This window comes from Ranitomeya imitator, chromosome 4, assembly GCF_032444005.1.
Source record: "Ranitomeya imitator isolate aRanImi1 chromosome 4, aRanImi1.pri, whole genome shotgun sequence".
Taxonomy (NCBI): Eukaryota; Metazoa; Chordata; class Amphibia; order Anura; family Dendrobatidae; genus Ranitomeya; species Ranitomeya imitator.
Window position 1 is genome coordinate 379739572 of NC_091285.1, and position 24133 is coordinate 379763704.

A 24133-nucleotide genomic window follows, 5' to 3' on the forward strand; every position below is an offset into this window, starting at 1 on the left:
GTGCTCCGGGGCGGCCTGTGGGGGGTCTTCACGTCCTGCTCTGATTAGGTATAATGCAGCCTGCTGACAGGTCACTGCTCCCTCACTGACCTGCCCCATGGTTTACATACTGAATATTGTATGTACATATTGAAAAAAAAACCTCCTGCAGGCAGGCGATGGACGTGGCATCAATACTGTAGCATAATCACATGTTTACTGTGCTAATATTTAAGGTTCTCCTGATATTAAAAAAAAAATAATTTGAAAGTGTGTCCACTGCCCCTGCGCAGTAGCCACTATCGGTGATGCGATTTGTTTTCTTCCATTTGAAACTGATCCAGTAAGCAAAACTTGGGATCTTTTTCAAATTAAAGAACAACTGATGACCATTTAACAGATCCATATTTCATAAACTTCAATGCTAAACAAAAATAAAAAAAAATGGATACAGCTAAAATCAGTTTTTTTAACAGACAAAAAAAAAGTAAAAAAGTTGACAATGATGATTACTAGACATGTGGGCATAACAGTTCAAGGCTTTTTTTTTTTTTTAGTAGATAGTGAGTTCAGAAGGCAGAGGAAGGGAAACACTGGCTTATGTGACATAATACAAAGTTTCTTCTATTTTCTTGTACTATAGATTTCTGAAAAGTTTATTGAAACTACAGTGACCATTTAAATTCATCTACCATATTAAAAACTTTCATAAAATGTCTTATAGCGCATGAGATAGTTGTATGCAGGGTATATGAGTTTACGTATCATTTAATTCATTTTTTTCCTAAATGCTGGAGGCTGTATTGGGATGCCAATTGGTAGGTAATAGGGTTCAGAGACCCCAAAGTGTTTGCTAAAACCTCCACTCTGAAATGAATAGCTGCTACAGGAGGGCATGCGCACAGCGATGTACAGGCGCAGTAATAAGTCTTTGGGTCCAAACACCACTGTGTTACTAATGGACAAGTCAGACAAATAAATTATGAAAAGCTTGACTTATTTTTTCAGATTTGGACTGTATATAACATTGAAAAGAAGCTGATGGCAATGTCTGAACTTGTCCTTGGACTCATAAATGTGGTATGATTGATCCTTGCTCAAGAGGAGTCTTCGACGGTGATCATTTCTGACTTTCCAGTGTCTTTGTCAGTGCAAGTTACATGTAATGAGCCATCTCTGTAAAAAGAAAAAACAAACAATCATGATGAACCAAATATGTGTAAACCCTGCAGAACATGGAAGCAAGATCACTCAGTCTTACAGGAGGCTGAATAACTCAATCCTGAGATTTGCAAAAAAAATACTATTAAAATCACTAAGTTTACAAATTATAGTATGGCTGGGGTCACATTTGCGTGTGCAATGCGAGAAACTTGCTCTCGGGAATGGAGCGTTCAGCTGCATAGAAATACATGCATCCGCACGCTCCGGTCCTGAGTGCCGGCGGCAGTGCTGGGTATTGGTGCGAGAGACTCGGGCGGGTTTCTCGCATTGCACTCGTAAGTGTGACCCCGACCTAATATTTAATTTCCCCACAGCTTCGATAGATGAAAAAAATATATTTGAGCAAAAGCAGCAAGTCCTGATGGAGATTTATTGATTAATCAACAGTAAAAATGATTAGTTCCCTTCCAAAAACCATGCAAATGACATAGGTGTTAAACCAGCCTTGAAAGATGAAGGTACAGATGCCCATAGCCATTCGATCTCTGGCAGAGTATCCTGTCACAGAAGGGAATAAACTGTAAGCCAAAACCAGGAGTGGAACAGTCAGAGGAAACGTCTGATAAATACAGAAGTGGTGACGTGTTTCTATCACCCACTCCTGGTTTTGGCTTACAAGTCCTGATGTAAAATACTGACCAAATACTGATAGTGTGAGGGTCTCTCTTAAAAGAAAAAAAAATCTGGCTTTATGCCCTGTGTCTTTAGGCAAGCAGTCTTTCAATTGTAGACAAAAGTGATTCTTATAGGGCATGTCTTCACTTGCTCCAAAGCATTAAATATAAAAAAAAGAAATTTGGCAGATGGTCTTCCTAGTCTTATAGCTGGAGCCCACAGCCTTATTCAAAAAAAGTAAATTTTTGCTTGTTTCAGTGATAAGACGCTATATCTTGTATACAAACTTTGCGTGATCTGATTTAGTTTCATACTCCTTTTTCATCAGTCATCTGGACAGACATGAGCTGCCATACCATATGAAGGGAATAATATTACTCCATCTACTGATGACTCAGAAATCTGACAACAGTGGACCATGATAGTTGGTGTATTGTGCTGAAATGCAAGTCTACTTATAACCTCATACATGCTGCATTTATTGGAGAAGTAACTTCATTATAAAGTGTATAGGGAAGGTGAGTCAATTAAATCATTTTACCTCTTCATTGTAAGTACAGTTACTATGTCATGAACACCATCTTTCTTCTGTAGATCTTTAAGTACAATCTGTGAAAACAAATGACAAGTTATCTAGCTATTCAGGTTAGCAATAGTGAGAGACGGAGGGACAGAGCCGGAGGGACAGAGAGCCGGAAGGACACGGAAAGAGCCGGAGGGACACGGAAAGAGAGAAACTAGAAATATATTAGGACATTGTATGTATTTATATGTGAAAAATAAATAAGTAAATGAGAATTAATGTCTTACTTGTGCAAATTTTAAGTTGTCTGGTGTGCTTGACTTTCGAACTGACTCGTACAGTTCCAAGCAAACAGAGGTAAAGTTACCAGGCGCTTGTAAGGAGTGCTGTCTACGGGCAGGAAGCGGTGTACCCGACGGCAATAAAATCGAGAACTTCTCAGCGCCTGACTCATCAGCCTCCTGTAACGATACAAGTGGAAAAGATAGTAAATACTAAAGTAGGAACATTTGGCCATTGGCCCCTGCCGCCATTTTTTTTCTCAACCAAGCTTTACAAGATTCATAACTGTATTTTTCCATCATCACAGCCATATGAAAGCTGGTTTTAGGTAGGACAAGTTCTATTCTTTCATGGCACCATTTAATTGACTCTATAATGTATTGCAGGGCTAAGGCTGCAGTCACACTAGCAGTATTTAAACCAGGAGTGGAACAATCAGTGGAAAAGTATAATAGAAACATATGCACCACTTCTGTATTTATCACCCATTCCTGGTTTTGGCTTACAAATACTGAGCTAAAATATTGACCAAATACTGCTATGTGATGGCAGTCTAAGGGTCCTAAATTAGCAAGCCAGGGGTTGGCTGCTTTCAGAATTTTGCACAATCCATCTGTTTCACTACTTCACTGCCGTGGCCACTATTCATAGCAGGGTCTGAGGTGTAAACTCCAATCCTGGAAGTTGTAGGGCGGTGTCTGCTGTATAATACGGCTGGCGTCTGCTCCATAATCCCCCAACTGACATGTGACATACACGGTATAATAAAGCAAGCCTTGCTTAGCTCTACGTCTTCTCAATATATTTATGATATTCTGCCAATTTTGCTTTGTTACATAACTACTGTAGCAAAGCTCTTATGTTGTGAATGCACAGCTGAAACTCAAGAAGATCTAAGCAGACGATTACAAACCAATAAAAACAGAGTGTGTATCCTACAACTAGGACAAAGCTGCGTGTAGAGATTTGATCACAAGTTTCTTTCCCATGTATCTTATTATATACCCCATGCATGCTTTTATATTAATTTCCCCATTGCCTGGAATACAAACCTTAACCATGATGTCACTGGCAGAGCACTCAATAGTAATGGTGTCTAATTCCATAGATAGATTTTCTTTGCCCAGTAGAATTCCAGCTTCTATGGCAGCTCCTATAGGAATCACCTCATCTGGTGGTATGCTATTGAGCAGTTCCACGTCATGGAATAAATCACGTATCAATTGCTGCAGTTTGGGCATGCGAGCTGACCCACCACATAAAACCACCTACGATGCCAAGGAAATTTTAGCAATTAGAAAATAGCAAAGAATGTCTAAAAAATATCAAAACATAAAATGCATATTCATTTTGCTACGAATTGCACAATGCAATTGTATTTAAAGTGTACACATCCTGCTGCTGGCTTCAGTGCTAAAGTGGCGCTTTAACCCCTCGAGGGTATGCGCACACCTTCAGGTTTTTTTTTGCGATAAAAGCGCGATAAAACCGCATTAGAAACCGCAGACATATGCATCCTATCATTTAGAATGCATTCTGCAATTTTTGTGCACATGATGCATTTATTTCCACGAAAAAAAAAACATTGCGGTAAAAAAAAGCAGCATGTTCATTAAGTTTGCGTTTTTTTTTTTCGCGTTTTTCCCGCTATTCATGCATTGGGAAAAAAAGCACAAAAAAATGATTTCTGGCAGAAAGGTCCGGTTTTTGTCAGGAAATTTCTGCTAGAAAATCCTGACGTGTACACATACTCTAACAACCAGAGGTATTTTTGGTTTTGTATTTTCATTTTTTTTGCTCCCCTTCTTCCCAGACCCATGACCATTTTATATTTCAGCCAAATGGCCGTGTGAGGGCTTTTTTTTTGCCGGAAGAGTTGTACCTTTGAACGACACCATTGGTTTTAACATATTGTGTATTGGAAAACAGGAAAAAAAAGATTCCAAGTGCGGTGAAATTGCAAAAAAAGTGTAATTCCACAATTATTTTTTGTTTGGCTTTTTTGCTAGGTTCACTAAATGCTAAATTGGACCTGCCATTATGATTCTCCAGGTCATTACGAATTCATAGACACCAAATATGTCTAGGTTCATTTTTATCCTTAAAAAAGATTCCAAAGTTTGTAAAAGAAAAAAGCGCAATTTTCCGATACCCGAAGCGTCTCAATTTTTCATGGTCTCTGGTTGGGTGAGGGCTTATTTTTTTGCGCGCTGAGCTGATATTTTTAATGATATCATTTTGGTGCAGAAATGATCTTTTGATCGCTCGTTATTGCATTTTAATGCAATGTTGCAGCGACCAAAAAAGGTAATTCTAGCGTTTTGACTTTTTTTCACATTACGCCATTTAGCAATCGGGTTAATTATTATTTTTTTTTTTACATTGCTAGATCGGGCGATTCTGAAGCCGGCGATACCAAAGATATGTAAGGTTTGATTTTTTTTTATGGTTTTCTTTTGAATGAGGCAAAAGAGGGGTGATTTGAACTTATGTATTTTTTTTTTTAAACATTTTTAAAAACATTTTTTTACGTTTGAATTCCTCACTTGCTATGAGCACCAACCACCGAGCGGTGCTCATATCAGTCAGGCAGTGACAACCTTAGAGTTCTGCTGGAAACCTCTGGTTGTCAAGCCAACCCATTGGCGACCCGCGGTCATGTGGCACAGGCGCCGATGGCCGGGATTTCCAGCGCGCTTGCCGGAAGCCCCTGTTAAAAGTCACTGTCAGAGTTTGAGAGTGGCATTTAACTAGTTAATAGCTGCAGGTGGATTGCAATTCCACCTGTGGCTTTTAGAGGCACGTCAGCTGTTCAAAACAGCTGACATGTGTCGGAAAAGATGTGGGCTCCGAACTAGAGCCCACATCAAAAGCAAGACCGGCATCAGTGTAATTTTAAGCCCGATGTCAGAAAGGGGTTAAATGTAAGTTCCCTGCCTCAGGTCACACACTCGCCCCCTCTGGCATCTTCACCGTTTTTCGGTGTCTGGAAGTTAGAGGCTACGTCACAAACTCTCAATACAAGTCTATGAGAGCCAGAACGAGGCTCTCAGACTTATTGAAAAATTAATTAGGAAAACACGGCACTTCTGGAATTCTGGTGGTGCACAAGTAGGATAACCAAATCCGCCAGCTGTGATGTAGAAATACTTGGCACTCGTATAGGTGTGTTTAAGAACTTGTTTATTGGATGAAGAAATTCCAGAAAAAAAAAAAAAAACAAAAACGACGTTGACACTGCAAACCCTCACACAGCACGCTGCCACACAGATCTCCTCAATCCAGAAGACTGATGAAGGGACAGGAATTGACCAAAACGTCTCATTTTTTGGAAATGTCTTCATCCAATAAATAGGTTTTTAAACACACCTATATGAGTGCCAAGTATTCCCTACATCACATTTTATTGAAAAATGACGTCTGTGCTACTCCAAACAGTTGAGCTGCAGGCAGGTCAGTTTTTGCCGGCGACTGACCGGAGCGGAAGTGAAAATAGATGAAAATATCGGAAGGTGGTTTACATTTAAAGCACCACTGGAGAAGTAATAATAATAATAATAATAATACAAAAAGACAACTGATTGGTGCTTTAAAAAAAAAAAAAAAAAAAATATGTAGAGAACTCACATTCAAAATGGTGCCAGACATTTTTTTCACTTTTATCACCTGTCAATTAGGTAAGATATCGATTGAGATAGTCTTTGCAAACATGTTAAATGTGAGCTGTACAATGGTTCAGCCGGCAGCTCTGGCGCCAAACTCTCCCATACACAGAAGCACTCAATCTGCGGAGTACAACTGTAGTCTCTTCGAGAGAGCCGCTGCCAGACTTCTCCGATGGTGGTTTACCGAGAACAAAAGGATCGGCCTACCAAGATCAGACATGCCAGATCCTTATCTACCATGGCATCTTATATTGGGGGAGAGCTGGGGCCCCCATACACAATAGACCATCAACCAAACCAGACGATATTGACTGAAGTTGCAAGAAGTGTATACGTTCCCCTGGTATTTACATGGATTTCCTCCAGGAGCTCTCGTGTCTTCATACTTATAGGGAATTTAGATTGTGAGCACCAGTATAGACAGTGATAAGGTGTGTGAAACGCCGTAGAATATGAATGAAGCGAAAAAATAAAAAATAATTAATATATGGGAGGCTGATAACTGCAGGTATAGGCAGCACTCTCGCTCCTGTGCAGTGGCCACAAACCGCTGGTATGGGCAATTGAATAGGATTTATACCATCTCTAACACTGAGAAATGACAACAGCGCCACAAATTCTACGGTAAAGCTGACAAAGAAACCACACGTCTTTAGGAAGCAAAGAATAATGTGCCTCCAACGTTGCATATTTAAAATAATGAGCCATTACATAATACTGACAAAATGCATACCTGATTCACATCTGTCGCCTTGACACCAACCTGATCCAGTAGGACTTTTATTGGATCAATGCACTGATTGAACAGAGATGAACAGATGAGCTCAAATCGAGCCCTGCAAGAAAAATCAGTTGCATAAATAGAAAAACAAAAAAGGGGAGGCGGTAAGAGGAGTAACCAGTTTAAAAGACAAAACAATTAAAACTAAAATCCTAACTAATCATTAACTATCAAATATGACATATTACTATTATATGCTAATACTTTATAACATGCAGAACATCATGGCCTCAGAGTACATGTGATGTCTAATAAGTCATTCACACACTGAATAATAACTGTATTGATATTGACCTGCATTATAGATGTTTGAAGTCTGAAGCATGCCAAATTATTCTACGAATTTCTACAATAGATTGTACCCTTTGCAATCTATAGATTATGGATTTTATTGCAGATTTCAATCTACAACAGAGTCTTTTTGATAAACTTATATGTACCCATGGACTACAGAATCTACAATCACATCCCACAATAGAGCAAAACCCAGGAGGAAGAAGAATGAAAAACATTACCTAGAAACGTTGCACTCAAAATCAATGCCATCATACAATGAATCCACAAAACAATTGGCACTTCCTAAATTGGACAGAGAATGCTTGGCCAGATCAGCACTGTTCATTAGTTTCATCATTGCTCGGGCATTTCCATTGATGTCTTGTTTGTATGACCTAACCACAAAAAAACAAAACAAAAAACATTTTATTATAAAGCTTCCCTACCACTCACCTTCCCAGTATACTTTATTTAGTAAATGAAAAATGTCACCAAAATTAAGCCTTAGTGCAGTTTTAGTCTAGGTTCACACATGAGGCATGTACTTTTAATAATTTCTGCTTGTAGGATTACACCCTGACTAAAATAAATGAATTCTTACTGCAATAAGCCATTTAAAAGGACATTACTGTACATTACACACTATAAAGTTAACTGTATAGCAGATCATCACCTCCATCATCACCGGAGCTTATTTTTTTGCATGTCGATTACTATTTTCTTTACAGCGGTTACCATATGGGTTAATAAATGTTACAATACTGTGGTAAAGTTTTAGGCAGGTATGGAAAAAATGCTGCAAAGCAAGAATTCTTTCAAGAATACAAGTCTTAATAGTTTAATTTATCAATGAACAAAATACAAAGTGAATTAAAACAGAAATCTAATTCAAATTAATATTTGGCGTAACCATACTTTGCCTTTAAAGCAGCATCAATTCTTCATGGTACACTTAGACACAGATTTTGTAGGAACTCGGGACAGAGGATATTCTAAATATCTTGGAGAAATCACCAGTTTTTCTGAGCATTTAGACTTCAACAACTCCTGTCACTTCACGTAATCCCAGACACTCATTCATGTTGATCAGGGTCTAAGGGGGATCATCAGTTTCAAGAGTTCTTGTTTTTTTAATTCTGAAGATCGTTCTTTATGCTATTGACTATATGTATACGGTTGCACAAAGCACATCAAGAACAAGGCAACATTGAGCACAGTATTGTAGATGCAGTGTTTGGCCAAGGAAACTTAGTGCAGTAGATTAAAGACATCATGCTTAGTTTCCTTTGAAATAAGAAGATGTCCAGCAGTGCCATCAGCACAGAACTGGCAACAACCAGTGAGGACCCAGCTACACCCAACAAATGTCTGGGGAAGTCTAGCCAAAAGTGCTCCTCTTGGAAGAATTGTGGCCCAAAACCCATAGTTTTGACATGGAAATTAGGCCAAGTGACTCAATTATACAAGAAAACATGGGACGCAGGATTCAGAAAGATAACTGTGCAGGAGACAGCGCTAAAGTTTAGCGCTGTCCCCTGCATCTGGTGCTGAAGCTGCCATTCATATCTTCTTTGAAGCAGCGTTTGCTGTAGAGAAGATATGAATTTTTTTTTTTTTTTTGTTTCTCGTGTTTAAAATAAAGATCCATGTGCCCACCCCCCTCCCACCCCCTGTGCGCTCGCCCGCTGTTCTTAAAATACTCACCCGGCTCCCTCGCTGGCTGGCGCTGCTTCCTGTCCTGGCCGCACCTTCTACTGTATGAGCGGTCACGTGGGGCAGCTCATTTACAGTAAGGAATATGCGGCTCCACCCCTATGGGAGGTGGAGCCGCATATTCATGACAAATCGGTGGCCCCACGTGACCGCTCATACAGTAGAAGGTGCGGCCAGGACAGGAAGCAGCGCCAGCAAGCGAGGGAGCCGGGTGAGTATTTTAAGAACAGCGGGGGGCGCACAGAGGGTGGGAGGGGGGTGAGGTCACGGATCTTTATTTTAAACACGAGAAACAAAAAAAAAAAAAGGAATATTCATATCTTCTCTACAGCAAACGCTGCTGCAAAGAAGATATGAATGGTGGCTTCATTCAGCACCAGTGGGGGGACAGCGCTTACTGTAGCGCTGTCTCCTGCACGGCACACGGACCCATTGACTTTAATGGGTCCGTGTAATCCGTGCGCTCTCACGAACACAGACATGTCTCCGTGTTTGGCACACGGAGACACGGTCCACACAAAAAAAAAAAAAATCAATGACATCTGCACAGATGCATTGATTTCAATGTGTCTACGTGTGTCAGTGGCTCCGGTACGTGAGGAAACGGTCACCTCCCGTACCGGAGCCACTGACGTGTGAAACCGGCCTAAAAGAGGACCTTCTCCATAAATGACAATAACATAGTAAAAGAAAGAAAAGCTTTAGAATAAAGCATAAAATAATAGAACTTACCTGTGAAATTCAGATGCAAGGTACTGAGCTAAGGCTTCTGTAAAACACACTCCTCCAATAGTATCGTAAGTCTTTGTGGCAAGCACCCGGTATATTCCGCTGTTAACTTCTATCATAGTGACAGACAGGGATGTACCTCCCAGTTTGTACACCAAAACATTGCTGTAAATAAGGAAAGCGCACAGACACATGAGCACCTTACAGCCACACGTCTACAAGCTAAAGCTGGGGGGCATGTAACACCATGGATCTCGAATGGTAGAGGATCTGCAGATATAAGCCCACCACGAAGCATAAAAAGCAGCACGTGTAACCAGTACATAAACATTATCACTTAAATAGCATAGTAATACTCAACTGGAATCTGGTAGTATAGGGCAAGATACTGTACCTTTTCCCCATGGGTGAATCTTGTCCAATTCCATAGGCCAACAGGGCCGCAGATGGTTCATGGACCATACGCAGTATATTAAATCCAGCAGATGCGGCTGCTTCCCTGGATTACAGATAAAACAGTAGTCAAATGGCATTGCCCTTACACATTCACAATATTGAGGTTGCATGTGGGTTATTATGTGGCCTCCGCTGCCTCGGAGTACTAATATCTTCCAACAGTTCCAAAGTGTGTGACCTAAGGAGACGGGTGTTTGTGCATGTACTGTTAGTGTGTATGACACCGCTGCGTCTGCGTGCTGGAGTACAAACTGCTGCTTCAACCATTAAAGTACTGTGTAGAAGACAATCAGGAGTCATGTGGAAGGCAGCATTCACATTCAGCAGCGTGACGCAGGTGAGAACCGCAGCAGATCTGAATGGCTGCAGTCTTTTTATGGCTTCATGCAAAATCTCGATACTACTGGAAAACTGCACAGCCCTGAGTATCAGCCTAAGCATTAGTATCTTGTAATACTGTACATAATATGGATCGCGTTCTTACCCAAGAGCTTTTTTCTGATTTTCACCAAAATCAAACGGTACAGTGATAACCACATCGTTGACATCAGATCCCAGAGCAGATTGGGCCGTCTCTAAGGAGCAACACCAAAGTTTGGTCAGCGTGGAACAGACGGTAAGGGACATAACTGTGAAAATGAATCACGAGCACCTTTCATTTTACTGAAGATCAGTTTGGCAACATCTTCTGGACTCACAAGTTTCATGATGTCCCCCGTGTCGATTTCATATCGGAGTTTCCCTCCTTTTTCAACCACCTGTAATTACAAGACACGTATTTTTCTGCCAATGTATCTAAAAGGTGGCAAACACCAGAAATTGTAACCTAAAGGGATTGGCCAGCTTTAATGCTTAACTGCCATTTTATAAGACTTTTCCCATGTCATTTCACAGGTTCTGATCAGCGGTGCTGCAAGTGTCGAGAGCCTCAAGGATCACTATAATGAAGGTATTCTTGCTATTGCAATCCAATGCATGGGATTCACGTCTGCTGGGCAATAAATTAAATTATGCCGTGAGCAGGATAGAGTTTGATGCAATGTCATCTAGACGAAAGTGTTTACATGTGCCCCTATTCCGCAGTGACTGGTAACCTCATAAGGATGCAGCCAATTACTGCTTTTTGTGCCCATTTTCTCCCCACATAATATTTTTGGCAGCCTGACTGTATGAGAGCTTGTTTATTTTGAAAGATAAATTACGGTTTAATATAAAGTTTATTTAAAATTCATAATCAATGTTGAATTATTAAGAAAATCACCACTCATGCAGGAAACGTATGCCCTAATGGTATTGGAAACCAGAACAGCCATGTACTTACTGAACATTTGCTTTCAGAGATGTGTTTCTGGGCGTATGGGTCTTCAGAGCTGGAGTGGTATAAAAACGTCACTTATGGTATACAACACAAAACAGATCATTCATATAACCAGAGCACGATTCCTTTTCACCGATTACGGCTCTGCCAACTCATTGTACCGTAATTTGTCACCAGATGTTCACTTTGTACAAACAGAAGGGGGACGAGACCACCACTGAACATCATTTAACATTTTATATATAGACTTTAATGAGTTAAGTACACGTAGAATACTTATATGGCACTGACCAGAGTCTGAACATTGGTCAGAGCTGCAATCACAATTCTGTACATTACTTAAAGATCATTGTACAGTTTGCTCCTGGGATCTTTATTGCTGCCAACGCATAATAGGCGCTGAGATAAACTGGTTGGGCCAAGTTCACACGTCCAGTAATCATCTGTTAGTACGGATCCAGCCACAATTCGTTGACAAAACAATTGTGCAGATAACTTTGTTTTTTAGAAATAGATTTCAGCTGCATCTGTTTATTTCACATTGAAGTCTATGGAAAACGGATCTGTTACATTAGCCATCCGTTTCTCTCCTATTTGAAAAGGATCAGTTTCTGGCTTACTGGATCAGGTTCAAATAAATGATCACTCGAAAATTCCCAAGTCCAGTCATATATGTTAATTATTTTTATATCTCCAGGAAGTAATAAACGTATCCTTTTCGAATGGGAGAAAAACGGATGGCTATTTAGCGGATTCAATTTCCATAGACTTCAATGGCAAAAAAACAGATACAAGTAAAATCAGTCTTTTCCATGCGAAGAAAAAAGTTACGTCTACACAACTATCAATGGATTGCTGCGGGATCCATTCTAACAGATGGCTACTGGACACGTGAACTTATCCTTAGCCGACAACTATTTCCATTGACAACCAGGAAAACTGAACACAAGTCTGAAACACTGTACAAGATAAGTGAAACAATGTATCTGCAGTTATTCACCTCTCAAATGGGTTCTCATCTTCATTAGTAGATAAAATTGCTAGTAAAAATAAGCAAATTTGCTATTTACTTCTTATTAAAAATCATCTCCTTTCTTAAGAACAGAGGGATTTTTCATGTTATACAGTACAGCTTGTTGCCACAGTCATTAGCCACCCTGTAATCTTAGTGTGGCTGCTTTACTGGGCAAGGAGCTCCAGAGCTGGCATCCATGATTTTGAGCCTTCTCATGAGGCTCTGGAGCTTATTTCATACTTCTCAGGCAGCATGGGAGAATGCTCAGTCCGACCAGTGGGGCCACCATGCCGCGGGACCGAACTGTATCTTCAGGAGCACACTACCCGCCAAACAAAGGCAGAGAAGCGGTGCGTTCCTGAAGAAAGCAGGGCAGTCAACACTTAAGCAGATGAATTCTGTATGTCACACACTAAATGTGTACATAATTATACGTTTTCTTACCTCCTTCCCAAAATCTGTTTTACTTTGACCACAGTATTTGTTGCATTTCTTACTCGACTTTGTTTTGCTGCTAGACCGACAATCTATAAAAAAAATGGCATCAAACATGATAAAGAATGTCCAAAGGTTGGGCCCCCAATATTCCGGCGGTGCATCCTTACCACTTCATTCTCCAAGTACCCAACCACTGCAGGTGTAACTCTGTCGCCGGCATCATTGGCCACCACGTCAGCACGGCCATCCTGGAAGAGAGAGCTACATTACTGGAAAATAATACATGTAACGGCCAATATATACTGAAAGTGGGGGGTCTTCACACCACAGCTGTATTACCGAGCAAAGAGCAGAATGAAAGGCTGAACACATGGCTCTCAGATAAGGTCACAATACATCTGTGTGTGTGAGATGGAAAAGGAACCGGTCACCTCAAGAAATGCTATTAGCCTACAGATATAGCGAGAATCCTCAGGGAAATAGCCGGCGACCTGGAAGAGCAGCTGCAGGGAGAAAAGTAACTGACGTCTTCCCTGTAGCCACTCATGGGGAGGGAACGGTTACAGCCACCACTCGCTACACGGTGCGACTATAATCTCTCCCAGCAGCGTATCTATGAAGAGCAGGCGGCCAAGGTGTCGGGGAGCGATCACAGCCATGATCACTGAGTGGTGACTGCTCCTCTCCATCCATCGCCCCGATGACTGGCTGCAGGGGGAATAAGACGCCATTTTCGCCCTGTAACCGCTCTTCCAGTATGCTGGCTACCAAGGCTTTGCACGTGATGGCCGCAATATTCTCCTTCACGACCTGAGAGGTCACCAGTGCCGGATAGAGTCCAGTGTGCGCACTAATAAGGCTGGGTTCACACTGCATATGTGGCGTCCGTTAGACTGCGTTACACGGCGGCATAACGCGGTGTAACGCAGTCCAGTAACGCCACCATTATGTCCTATGTCGGACGCATCGCTAGCGCACGCCCTAGTGTTACTGACCGACACATCATGGCCCCACAATGCAGGGATCTCCTGCTAGCACTGGGCCCTGTAGATGGCACCGATGCCAGGCTCCCACACGCCTCTGCCCTTTGTGCCGGGTCACGGGCCTAATATTCCTATCTGCTACCAGCGACACACGGGGGAGGAGTACTGCACCTTATACACGGCGACACAAGCACACGTGCAGCCCAAGTGCACACCGATCGCCGCCATGCCAGAGTCTGGCACTACAGACAATCTTCTCCAGCCAATGTGGACACGACTGTGAGCACGACTGCGAGATGCGGCAGCCAATGGAGGGACGGAGAAGGGTCACATGGGTGATCACGGCTCTAGAATCCAACCAATCAGAAGGTGACATAGCAGGGGCGGAGCGACACTTCCCGTTACTGACGTTGTTTCCGGCGAGACGTCACCGGCTGTGGAGGAGCGCTGTGTGCCGGCCGGTAGCGGGCCCTGAACCGGAACTATGATACGTGTGACGCGCGTGTCTGTGAGGACCGCGTGGAGATGTCTGGGGCTGGGCCTGCTCTGGGCCCTGTCAGTGAGGGCAGCGCCTCAGGCTGAGTGTGGAGGTGAGGCAGGTGTGCTCCGTGCTGCATGGCCTGCTGCTGACCTGTGTGCTGTGCCGGCGGTGTGCATGACTCACTGCTCAGTGATAGGACCAAGCCATGAACGCCTGGCCGGGTCACATGACAGACACTGCTAACTACGGCCCTAGTCCTGAGCATGGCCGCGCAGCCGTGTGACTAGTGGGCGGGACCCAGCATTGGCTGCCTGTAGCCCCGCCTCCGATAATGACCTCACGGAGCCTCACACGACGCTTATAGTCTAGCCTGAGCTGCCCTGTAAAGGGGCTCACACATGGGTACGATCGTGGTGTTTGTAAAAAACTAGCACCTTCGCTGTGGTCAAGAATGGAGGTAGTTTATCTCGTATACAGCTTGTTGCCTAGGTTACCGACCACCCTGCACTCCCAGCCAGGACATAGTTTATGCATTGCAGCCTGCTCGCCCCACTTTGAGACTGACTAGATTGCTGTATTAGGGATCTTTCAGATGACTGCAATCATCAGTCCGATCTCTGATCACAATGCAGAAACTGTCTGCGCGTCTCCTGTCCCCGAGCGTGAAAGCTGCATAGAACTATGAGGCTGTGGAAACACCAGAACTAGGGCCGAGCTGCTTACCTGCCCACGCCTCCAAACAAATGCACTGACAGGGTGCAGCGGACCCTATTAAAGGTGGCAGAAACACAGGTGCAGGAATACTGATGAGACAACCGCTCTCAGCCTACCAAGCCATGGAGGGTTGCCTGCTTGGTATAGTTTAGCCCTCAACCTCTCTGAAGAGACACTTTGCACACAAGTGGAGAGTAAAAGGCTTAGCATATATGAGTGATTTTACTTCTATTGTTACCTGTGTGCAGATTTTCCAATCACTCGGACAGCACATTAGTGAGGTGGACAGCATTACACCTGTCAATTTCCTCCCAGGCAGGATTGCAAGTAAAGGTGATGAAAAGATCTGGACGGCCATACTTTCTCACATAAGTCATTGCATCCTGTGTGTATTCATGCATGTCGTGGGCTTCCAGTGACAGTTGATGGAAGAATAACCATTTTCCCCAACTCTTTTGGATCAGCATCATTTGCAACAGCATCTCTAAGGTGAATATATTCCTCTGCCCTGAGCTTCTTTTGATTTAGTCAGATATATAAAAGACGTTCACTCTCAATCTTTGCATACATGTCAACAATAAATTGGTGGAAGAGGTGTTTGCATTTCAAGATGTGATTTTCCTCTGCAAATCTTGTCATGATCCTATATGCATAGAAGTCCATGGCAGACACTTTTTTTCCTGAAGGGTTGCCTGTTGTAGGATCTGTCTGAGGTATTCCAAAGTGATAGCCATCCTGTCCCTGCCAAAAGATGATTGGATATTGCAGTGCATCATAGGACCTGTGAGTTTCTGCTACTCGTTGCAAACTATTGTTCCTTTTCTGAAGTACAATGTCACGGCTTTGAAAATCATTGCCTACAATCAAGATGGCTACCTCATCAAATGTGGGAGCATTGAAATGTCGCTGATGTTCTCCTTGTGGTGTTTTGTCAGCTCGAATGACAACCTTGTAATCGTCATTTGGCATGCATTCAAGTGCAGTCTTGAAAAGCTGAACATATGGATTGTTGGAGTGAAGGAACTGCTGCAAAATAGTGACAATATCAAGGCGAGTGCTGGGAATTAAAGAGCATTTCCACTGAGCCTCTGCCTCTGCATTTTCCATGAAGAAGAGTTGAAGAAATTGAGGTTTTTCTTGTAATGGAAGCAGTGAACCAATTGAGTGGTAAACCTATCCTTGAACTTTAAAGGGCCACTGTCACCCCCCTCCAGCCGTTATAAACTAAAAGAGCCACCTTGTGCAGCAGTAATGCTGCATTCTAACAAGGTGGCTCTTTTAGTTTTAGGTTCAAGCATACCCCAAATAAAGCGTTTTTATACTTAGCCACAATTCCTGTCTCTAGCCAGGGAGGCGGGTCCTCACTCCCCAGCTCTAACCGCTCCTCTGCCGTCACTCAACTCTTCCTGCGCTTTCGGTGCCGCCCCCTCAGCGCTGTGTACGTTTCAAAACCAGCGCCTGCGCAGTGTACTGCTGTGCTGCGCAGACGCAGTAAGCTCTGGCCGTCTGACATCCCAGCCAGGCTTGCAGACTGCGCCTGCGCGGGCATTGCGGCTAGCCACCCTTAACATCCCCGCCCCGCACTGTGTTATGCATTATGCACAGTGCGGGGCGGGGATTCCAAAGGTGGCTGGCCGCAATGCCCGCGCAGGCGCAGTCTGCAAGCCTGGCTGGGATGTCAGACGGCCAGAGCTTACTGCGTCTCCGCAGCACAGCAGTACACTGCGCAGGCGCTGGTTTTGAAACGTACACAGCGCTGAGGGGGCGGCGCCGAAAGCGCAGGAAGAGTTGAGTGACGGCAGAGGAGCGGTTAGAGCTGGGGAGTGAGGACCCGCCTCCCTGGCTAGAGACAGGAATTGTGGCTAAGTATAAAAACGCTTTATTTGGGGTATGCTTGAACCTAAAACTAAAAGAGCCACCTTGTTAGAATGCAGCATTACTGCTGCACAAGGTGGCTCTTTTAGTTTATAATGGCTGGAGGGGGGTGACGGTGGCCCTTTAACCCCTTAGTGACCGAGCCAAATTTTTTAAATCTGACCAGTGTCACTTTATGTGGTAACAACTCTGCAACGCTTCAACAAATCCCAGTGATTTTGAGATTGTTTTTTCGTGACACATTATACTTTATGATAATGGTAAATTTTGTTCAACATTTTTTGTGTTTATTTATAAAAAATATCAAGAATTTGAGAAAAATGTTAAAAAATTAGCTATTTTCTAAATTTGAATGATTATCCCTTTAATCCAGATGGTCATACCACAGCAAACCATTAATAAATAACATTTCCCACATGTCTGCTTTACATCAGGACCATTTGTAAAATATTATTTTATTTTGTTAGCAGTTTAGGAGGTTTAAAAATGTAGCAGCAATTTTTAATTTTTTCAAAGAAATTTACAAAATTTATTTTTTTAGGGACTTATCCATGTTTGAAGTGACTTTAGGGGTCCCATATATTGGGAAACCCACAAACGTGATACCATTTTAAAAACAGCTCCCCCTGACATATCAAAAACTGCGGTCAGGTAGTTTATTAACCCTTCAGGTGCTTTACAGGAATTAATGCAAAGTGGTATGACAGAAATGAAAATGTGTATTTTTACCACCTAAATGTCTCTAACTTCTAAACAGATTACTACAGGCGTCAGACTCTAAGGCCGCTATTTGGCCATGAATTGCCACCGCAAACATCAGGACAACAAAATCATGATATGAGGGTACCAATTGGGACAAAGAAGAAGCCCCCACGCTCTGTTAACCATTTATAATGATGTAGTCACTATTGACAGCAGCATCTAAGGGGTTAAACAGATTTAGATGGTGCAAATACTGATCGTGGCTGGTACAGCAAGTTGTCAGCTATAGTGTACAACTGACAGATGCTGGATTGTCACCTGTATGGGGAGGCTATTCTCTTATATCTCAGGTCAGTTAAAAGACGTATTGGCGGTCATTAAGGGGCTAAATGTCGGCATAAATCCTGTTGTAAACATTTCTTTTGTTGCACCAAATGATGTCATTTGGAAGCAGGAGTTGTACTTCCTGATGTTGTCCAGGAAATGCTTTGATATTGTACTGGTACCTGTCATCAGAGACTTTAGGGGATCTGGTGGTGACAGGAGAGGTGGAAGTTTTATCTTGCCATTTTCACAGCATAAACCTGGCGGTTCATCTTTCCATTTTAGGGCACTGCAGTACATGCAGACCACATCCATTTTTCCTATCTGAACTTTAGGATTATCCTGATAGTTTATGTCTGACTGGTAATAAAAGGCAGCATGTTTCAAATTTCCAACCATTTCCTGCGCCCTGGTGGAAGAAATAGCAATTGTCGTAGTGGCAAGTTGGCCTTCTCTCTGCTGAGATGACTCATTGGCCCTTGAGGAAGCAGCTCTTCTCTTATCTGCAAGCCTCGCTTCCCTCTCCTCAGAAAGTTCATTGGTCTTGAGGAAGCAGCTCGCTTTCATGTCTGCAAGCCTCTCTTCCCTCTCCTCAGAAAGTTCATTGGCTCTTGAGGAAGCAGTTCTTGTTCTCTTGTCTGCAATCCTTGCTTCCCTCTCCTCAGAAAGTTCATTGGCTCTTGAGGAAGCAGCTCTTGTTTTCATGTCCGCAAGCCTCACTTCCCTCTCAGAAAGTTCATTGGCTCTTGAGGAAGCAGTTCTTGTTCTCTTGTCCGCAAGCCTCGCTTCCCTCTCCTCAGAAAGTTCATTGGCTCTTGAGGAAGCAGCTGCTGTTCTCATGTGTGTCAGTCTTGTTTCTCGGTCTTCACATTTTTCATTGGCCCGTAATGCAGGTTTTCTTTTCGCATCAGCTGACATTCGTGCCATGGAATTCCTTTTCATATGAGGCATTATTGTGGTAAAAATAGTCTGTAACTGGCAGTTTCTATATCCTCTCACATAGAGGTAATGTGACTGACATCAGCTTTCCACCAACACACCCTAACTGACATGCTATTGCCTCACACAAGCTTTGTTATACTGAGAATGTCCTTTGTTGCCTATATTAACCAATCAGACCTCAGATTAATTTACTGTAGCAAAATAGAAGCTGAGCTGCGATTGTTTGCTATTGGCAGCCTGATAAATCCCCAGCCAACAGGAAGCCCTCCCCCCTGGCAGTATATATTAGCTCACACATACACATAATAGACAGGTCATGTGACTGACAGCTGCCGTATTTCTTATATGGTACATTTGTTGCTCTTGTAGTTTGCTTATTAATCAGACAGGAGGATAGAAATAACAAGGATCCAAGGGGATCCGGCCCGCGGAAGAAGCATTTGTCCGAAACAGCGCTCGTCAGGCGAGGGGAAAATATCGCCAGCAACTACTACTTTTTTACATAGTTCCATAGCACTTTACTTTACCTCCATCACGGTGCATGATAGGTATTTCTATACATTTAACCCCTTGGATCCTTATTTCTATCCTCCTTCATTAACTATACCTTGGCAAGTATAGGATCTTTTTCCTTTTCAGCTTAACAAGCTAAATTTAGCATTAGCTGTTTTTGCCTTGCATTTTGGCTCTTAATGATGCTCTTCTTGTGGTTTGGAAACTTTAGGATACCAAGGTCTACCACTTTGGAGGGGAATTTATTATGCATATTAACTATTTCTAGAATGTCTACCAATAACAATAGACCATTTTTATTATGTATATTCCGGGCCATCTTTCCTTCCCCCTATATATTTTGGAGGTCCCATTATACTGTCTGTTATATTGTATATTTAATTTTTTTTTTAAATTTGTATTAATAAATATTAAATTTAACTGTATTGCAATTGTTTACCTCAGTACTTGTGAAGTCTTGGGAGACAGGTGTGGGAGGTTGGATTATAGAGGACCGGCAGAACAGAGGGCACGGGTAGGGTGGTAGACGAAGACGTGGGAGGAGATGCTTTGTGGCTGAGAGTAATAAGTCTGTATTGAACTCTCTAGTGGTTGCCCAACCACTACAATGACTGGCACATGGTGTAGAAATTGGTGTAATGGTTGGAAAGGAATAAGATGCTGGCTGCTGCATTCAGGGCGGATTGGAGAGGTGAGAGTTTGGTAAGAGGGAGACTGATTAATAGAGAGTTAAATAGTCCAGGTGAGAATGAATAAGAGCTACAGTAAGAGTTTTTGTAGAGTCAAAGGTAAGAAAAGGTTGAATTCTAGAGATGTTTTTGAGTTGCAGATGACATGAGCAAGCAAGTGAACGGATGTGGGGGGTGAATGAAAAATATGAATCAGAGTGACCCCAAGACAGCGGGTATGTTGCTAGGGAGTAATGGCAGAATCACACACAGAAATTGCAATATTAGGCATAGGTATGTTAGTGGATGGAGGAAACACAAGGAGTTCATTTTTTTGATAAATTCAGTTTTGGATAGAGCAAGTACATAATGTTCGAGACAACAAAAATGAAAATCACTGGTATTTTGTAGTAATGCAGGGTTGATGACAGGAGGTGATGTGTATAATTTAGTGTCATCAGCATAGAGATAGTAATGAAAACCGAATCTACTGATGGTTTGTCCAATAGGGGTAGTGTATAGGGAAAAAGGAGGGGAGGGGGGGGGGGGGGCTAGGACTTAACTCTGAGGAACCCCAACAGTAAGGGGAAGAGGAGCCAGCAAAAGATACAGTAAAGGAGAGGTTATAGAGGTAGGAGAACCAGGAGACAGTGGTATGTTTGAGGCTGATAGAATGGAGCATAGTGAGGAAGGGCTGGTGATCTACAGTGTTAAATGCTGCAGAGAGATCCAGGAGAATCCGCATGGAGTAGTGACAATTAGATTTAGCTTTTAGTAGATCATTAGCGACTTTAGGGAGGGCAGTTTCAGGAGAGTGTAAAGGGTCAAGAAGAGAATTATCCGAGAGATAGGGGATCCAGACAGTAATGGACCAAATGTTCTAGGAGTTTACAGATGAAGGGGGGGGATTATAGACAGGTCTGTGGTTAGCAGCACAGTTCTGGTCGAGGGGTGTTTTTTAAGTAATGGGTGTATGGTTTCGTGTTTAAATTAGAAAAAAATACCAGTTGAGAGGGAGAGATTAAATATTTTAGTTATGTGAGTGGTGACAGCTGAGGAAAGGGACTGGAGGATATGTGAAAGAATAGGGTCACTGCTCCAGATAGGGCGAGAAGATGCAAGGAGCCCGTTTACTTCAGTGCCTGGTTCAAAGAAAGTGAGCTAGATGCAGTGCAGGAGGGAGGAGAATGCATAACATTACGGGATTGGGAAAAAAATGTCCTGTTGGATATGGTCAATTCTTTTCTTCAAAATAAGTGGCCAGATTGTCAGCGCTGAGGTCCTTGGTGAGGATCTGTATTCTAAGATTGAGGAGAGAATGAAAAGTGTCAAAGAGCCGTTTAAGATTTTTGGCTAATGCTGTGATGAGAGTGTTGAAGTAGGTTTATTTAGAGAGGTGAAGGGTAGAGTTGTATGTTTTAAGCATAAACTTATAATGGATGAAATCTTTGTCCAGATTGAAATTTCTCCACAAACATTCGGAACACCTGAAGCGCCGCTGGGGAAAAAGTGTGGAAAAATATTTAGAATTGAGTCCTCAGTGGTTGATACCTTTTAATGGCTAACTGAAAAGATGCTAACAAATTGCAAGCTTTCGAGACTACTCGGGCCTCTTCATGAGGCATAGATTAATACAAAATCTGAAGAATCACATATTTATACACAACACAGCAGAAAGATAATGCAATGGATAAGACAAGTGACGGGGATAAACAGTTGTGTCCTTAAATATTGGAACAGTTCATAGATAAGGAGTGTCTACGGTGTTTTAGGCAGCCCCCAAACCTAAGAAGTATCCTTGTCAGAAGCTCCTTGTCCTCTCAAACAGCTGCAGGAACCTTTCTTTGCAACCAGAAAAAATGTAAAACCTGTCCATTTATAATGATTACGGACAAGAGAAAGATCCCCAATTCACATCAGGACTACAAGATACCAGGTACTTTCAGCTACATCACATCTAATGTGGTGTACTTAATTATTTGTACTAAATGCCCAACTGAGGGTCTGTATGTAGGGGAGACAGGGCAAAAACTGAGAACAAGGATTAACTCTCATCGCCACACAATAAGAGAAAAAAAGAATAGATCTACCTGTGGCAAAACATTTTTGCCTCTCTGATCACAGCACCATGGACAGGAGATTACTTGTATTAAAGGGTAATTTCAAATCTCAGACAGAAAGGTCTAGGAGTATAAGCTGATGACGACCTTTGACACACTCGGTGCAGGAATGAATGTGTCACATGGATTTAGGTCTTTCTACATCAATTAAGGAATTTGCTCCTCAGACCCTGTGGGGGGCATCACAACACGGAACCAGACCCCAATCAGAGGATAATAAAACATTCACACTCCTAATCTATGAACTGTTACAATATTTATGGACACAACTGTTTATCCCCCTCTACCATAATGATAACTCTACTTCACGTCACTTGTCTTATCCATTGCATTATCTATCTGCTATGTTGTGTATAAATGTGATTCTTCGGATTTTGTATTAGTCTTTGCCTAATGAAGAGAGGCCTGAGTAGTCTCGAAACCTTGCAATTTGTTACCATCTTTTCAGTTAGCCATTAAAAGGTATCAACCACTGAGGACTCTCAATTCTAAATATTTTTCTATCTACTGGCTAACACGGTACCAAGGTATATATCTTTCCTGTATGCAGTGTGTGGCAGTGTTGTCTCTGTGTTGAGGTGTTCTATCTGTAGGAGGTGCAGCTTCACCAGCTTCATCCAGGGCACTTTGCAATGCTTCAGTGCAAAGACAGGACATGAGAGGGAGGAGATTGGGGCCAATGATGACTTCACATTCTATAAGTAGGAGTGGCCTGAGCGGGGTGACAGTTCTTGACAGATAATTAAAGAAGGTTGTGGTCAGAGAGCTGAAGATGGGAATCAGTAAAGTTCTCATTTTAGGAATAACCTTTTAAGAACACCATGTAAAATAGCTCCTAAAATAAAGGGTTTAGAGAAACACCCCTATATTTAATACATAAAAGTACAAGATACAAAAATAAGACACTAAAAACTTCATATGAATAACAGATATAAAATTGAAATCAATGCCAGGAAACAATGACACGCTTTGCTTAAAACAACAAATATCAAGCTAACCTGTGATTGAATAGGTGCTCACATGCCTTTAAATAGCCTATGAATAGTTGCTTTGATGGATCAGTTATTCTCTGTTCACAATGGAAGAGAGCTGTGCCGAACAGAAAGGCTATTATCACCAAGCTCAAGCAGTCTAAAGGCTATACACAGTAGATGGTTGTCGGCCAAACGATGCTTAGGGTGATTGGCTGACAGTCATCTCCACTGATTCTCCTATATACACAGGAGCGCTCGTTCAGCTGAATGCTTTTGTATTCTCTATGAAAAAGTCACAGGCTGACACGTCAGCAGCTTATCACTGGGAGAACCATGTGATCTGCAGTAAAAAATCGGGATGTGTGATCGACAACTTCCCACTACCATCAGTCGGTGCCCTGATACATAAAAACTTGGCTGAACCTGTCGATAAAGCAGTGCGTCTCAAATAATGCGGTGTCCTCATTCAATTGAATTTGCAGCACAGGGATCCTGGTTCAAATTGCACAAAGGACAACATCTGCAAAGAGTTTATATGTTTTCCCCATGTTTGTGTAGGTTTCCTCTAAATACTCAGGTTTTTGCCCACACTCCAAAGACATATTGTAATTTGTATGTAACCCTTCCTCATGTACAGCACTATGGAAACAATGGTGCTATATAAATAATTAATATTGATAGGCAATAATGAGCAGACAAATATACAGTAAAAAAATTTGTTTGGGTCCAAACTTGAACTTGATCCCGGATCCACATCCAACAGAAGTCAATGAGAACTCGAACTTTGGTGCTTTAAAATGGCTGTAAAATGGTCATAGTCAGG

The 24133-nt window shown here is 42.3% G+C and overlaps 2 protein-coding genes across 2 annotated transcripts in view; one reads left to right on the plus strand and one right to left on the minus strand.

Annotated features, from left to right (window-relative positions):
• Window positions 1–619: 619 nt before the first annotated feature.
• On the minus strand, window positions 620–14438 carry HSPA14 (heat shock protein family A (Hsp70) member 14). Its single transcript, XM_069765173.1, has 14 exons — window positions 14169–14438; window positions 13182–13262; window positions 13021–13103; window positions 11565–11613; window positions 10896–11001; window positions 10728–10818; window positions 10182–10286; window positions 9791–9952; window positions 7585–7740; window positions 7022–7124; window positions 3676–3891; window positions 2629–2802; window positions 2360–2427; window positions 620–1155 (listed from the first exon to the last, which is right to left on the minus strand). Exons 1-14 carry the CDS (start codon window positions 14223–14225, stop codon window positions 1077–1079), a joined length of 1530 nt encoding a protein of 509 aa, XP_069621274.1. The 5' UTR covers window positions 14226–14438; the 3' UTR covers window positions 620–1076.
• A 14-nt stretch (window positions 14439–14452) lies between these two features.
• Window positions 14453–24133, plus strand: part of CDNF (cerebral dopamine neurotrophic factor) — an 80438-nt gene continuing 70757 nt past the window's right edge. The window contains exon 1 of the mRNA XM_069765174.1: window positions 14453–14587. Within this exon, the coding sequence (XP_069621275.1) occupies window positions 14482–14587 (106 nt within the window). The 5' untranslated portion in view covers window positions 14453–14481. The remainder of the gene's footprint in view (window positions 14588–24133) is intronic.

Coding starts and splice junctions, on each gene's coding strand:
- HSPA14 (XM_069765173.1), bottom strand. CDS start 14,225: ATGGCGGCGATCGGTGTGCACTTGGGCTGCACGTGTGCTTGTGTCGCC. Junction 3,892..7,021: donor AGGCGACAGATGTGAATCAG/GTATGCATTTTG, acceptor TTGGCATCGTAG/GTGGTTTTATGTGGTGGGTC. Junction 2,428..2,628: donor ACAACTTAAAATTTGCACAA/GTAAGACATTAA, acceptor TTGTTTTCACAG/ATTGTACTTAAAGATCTACA.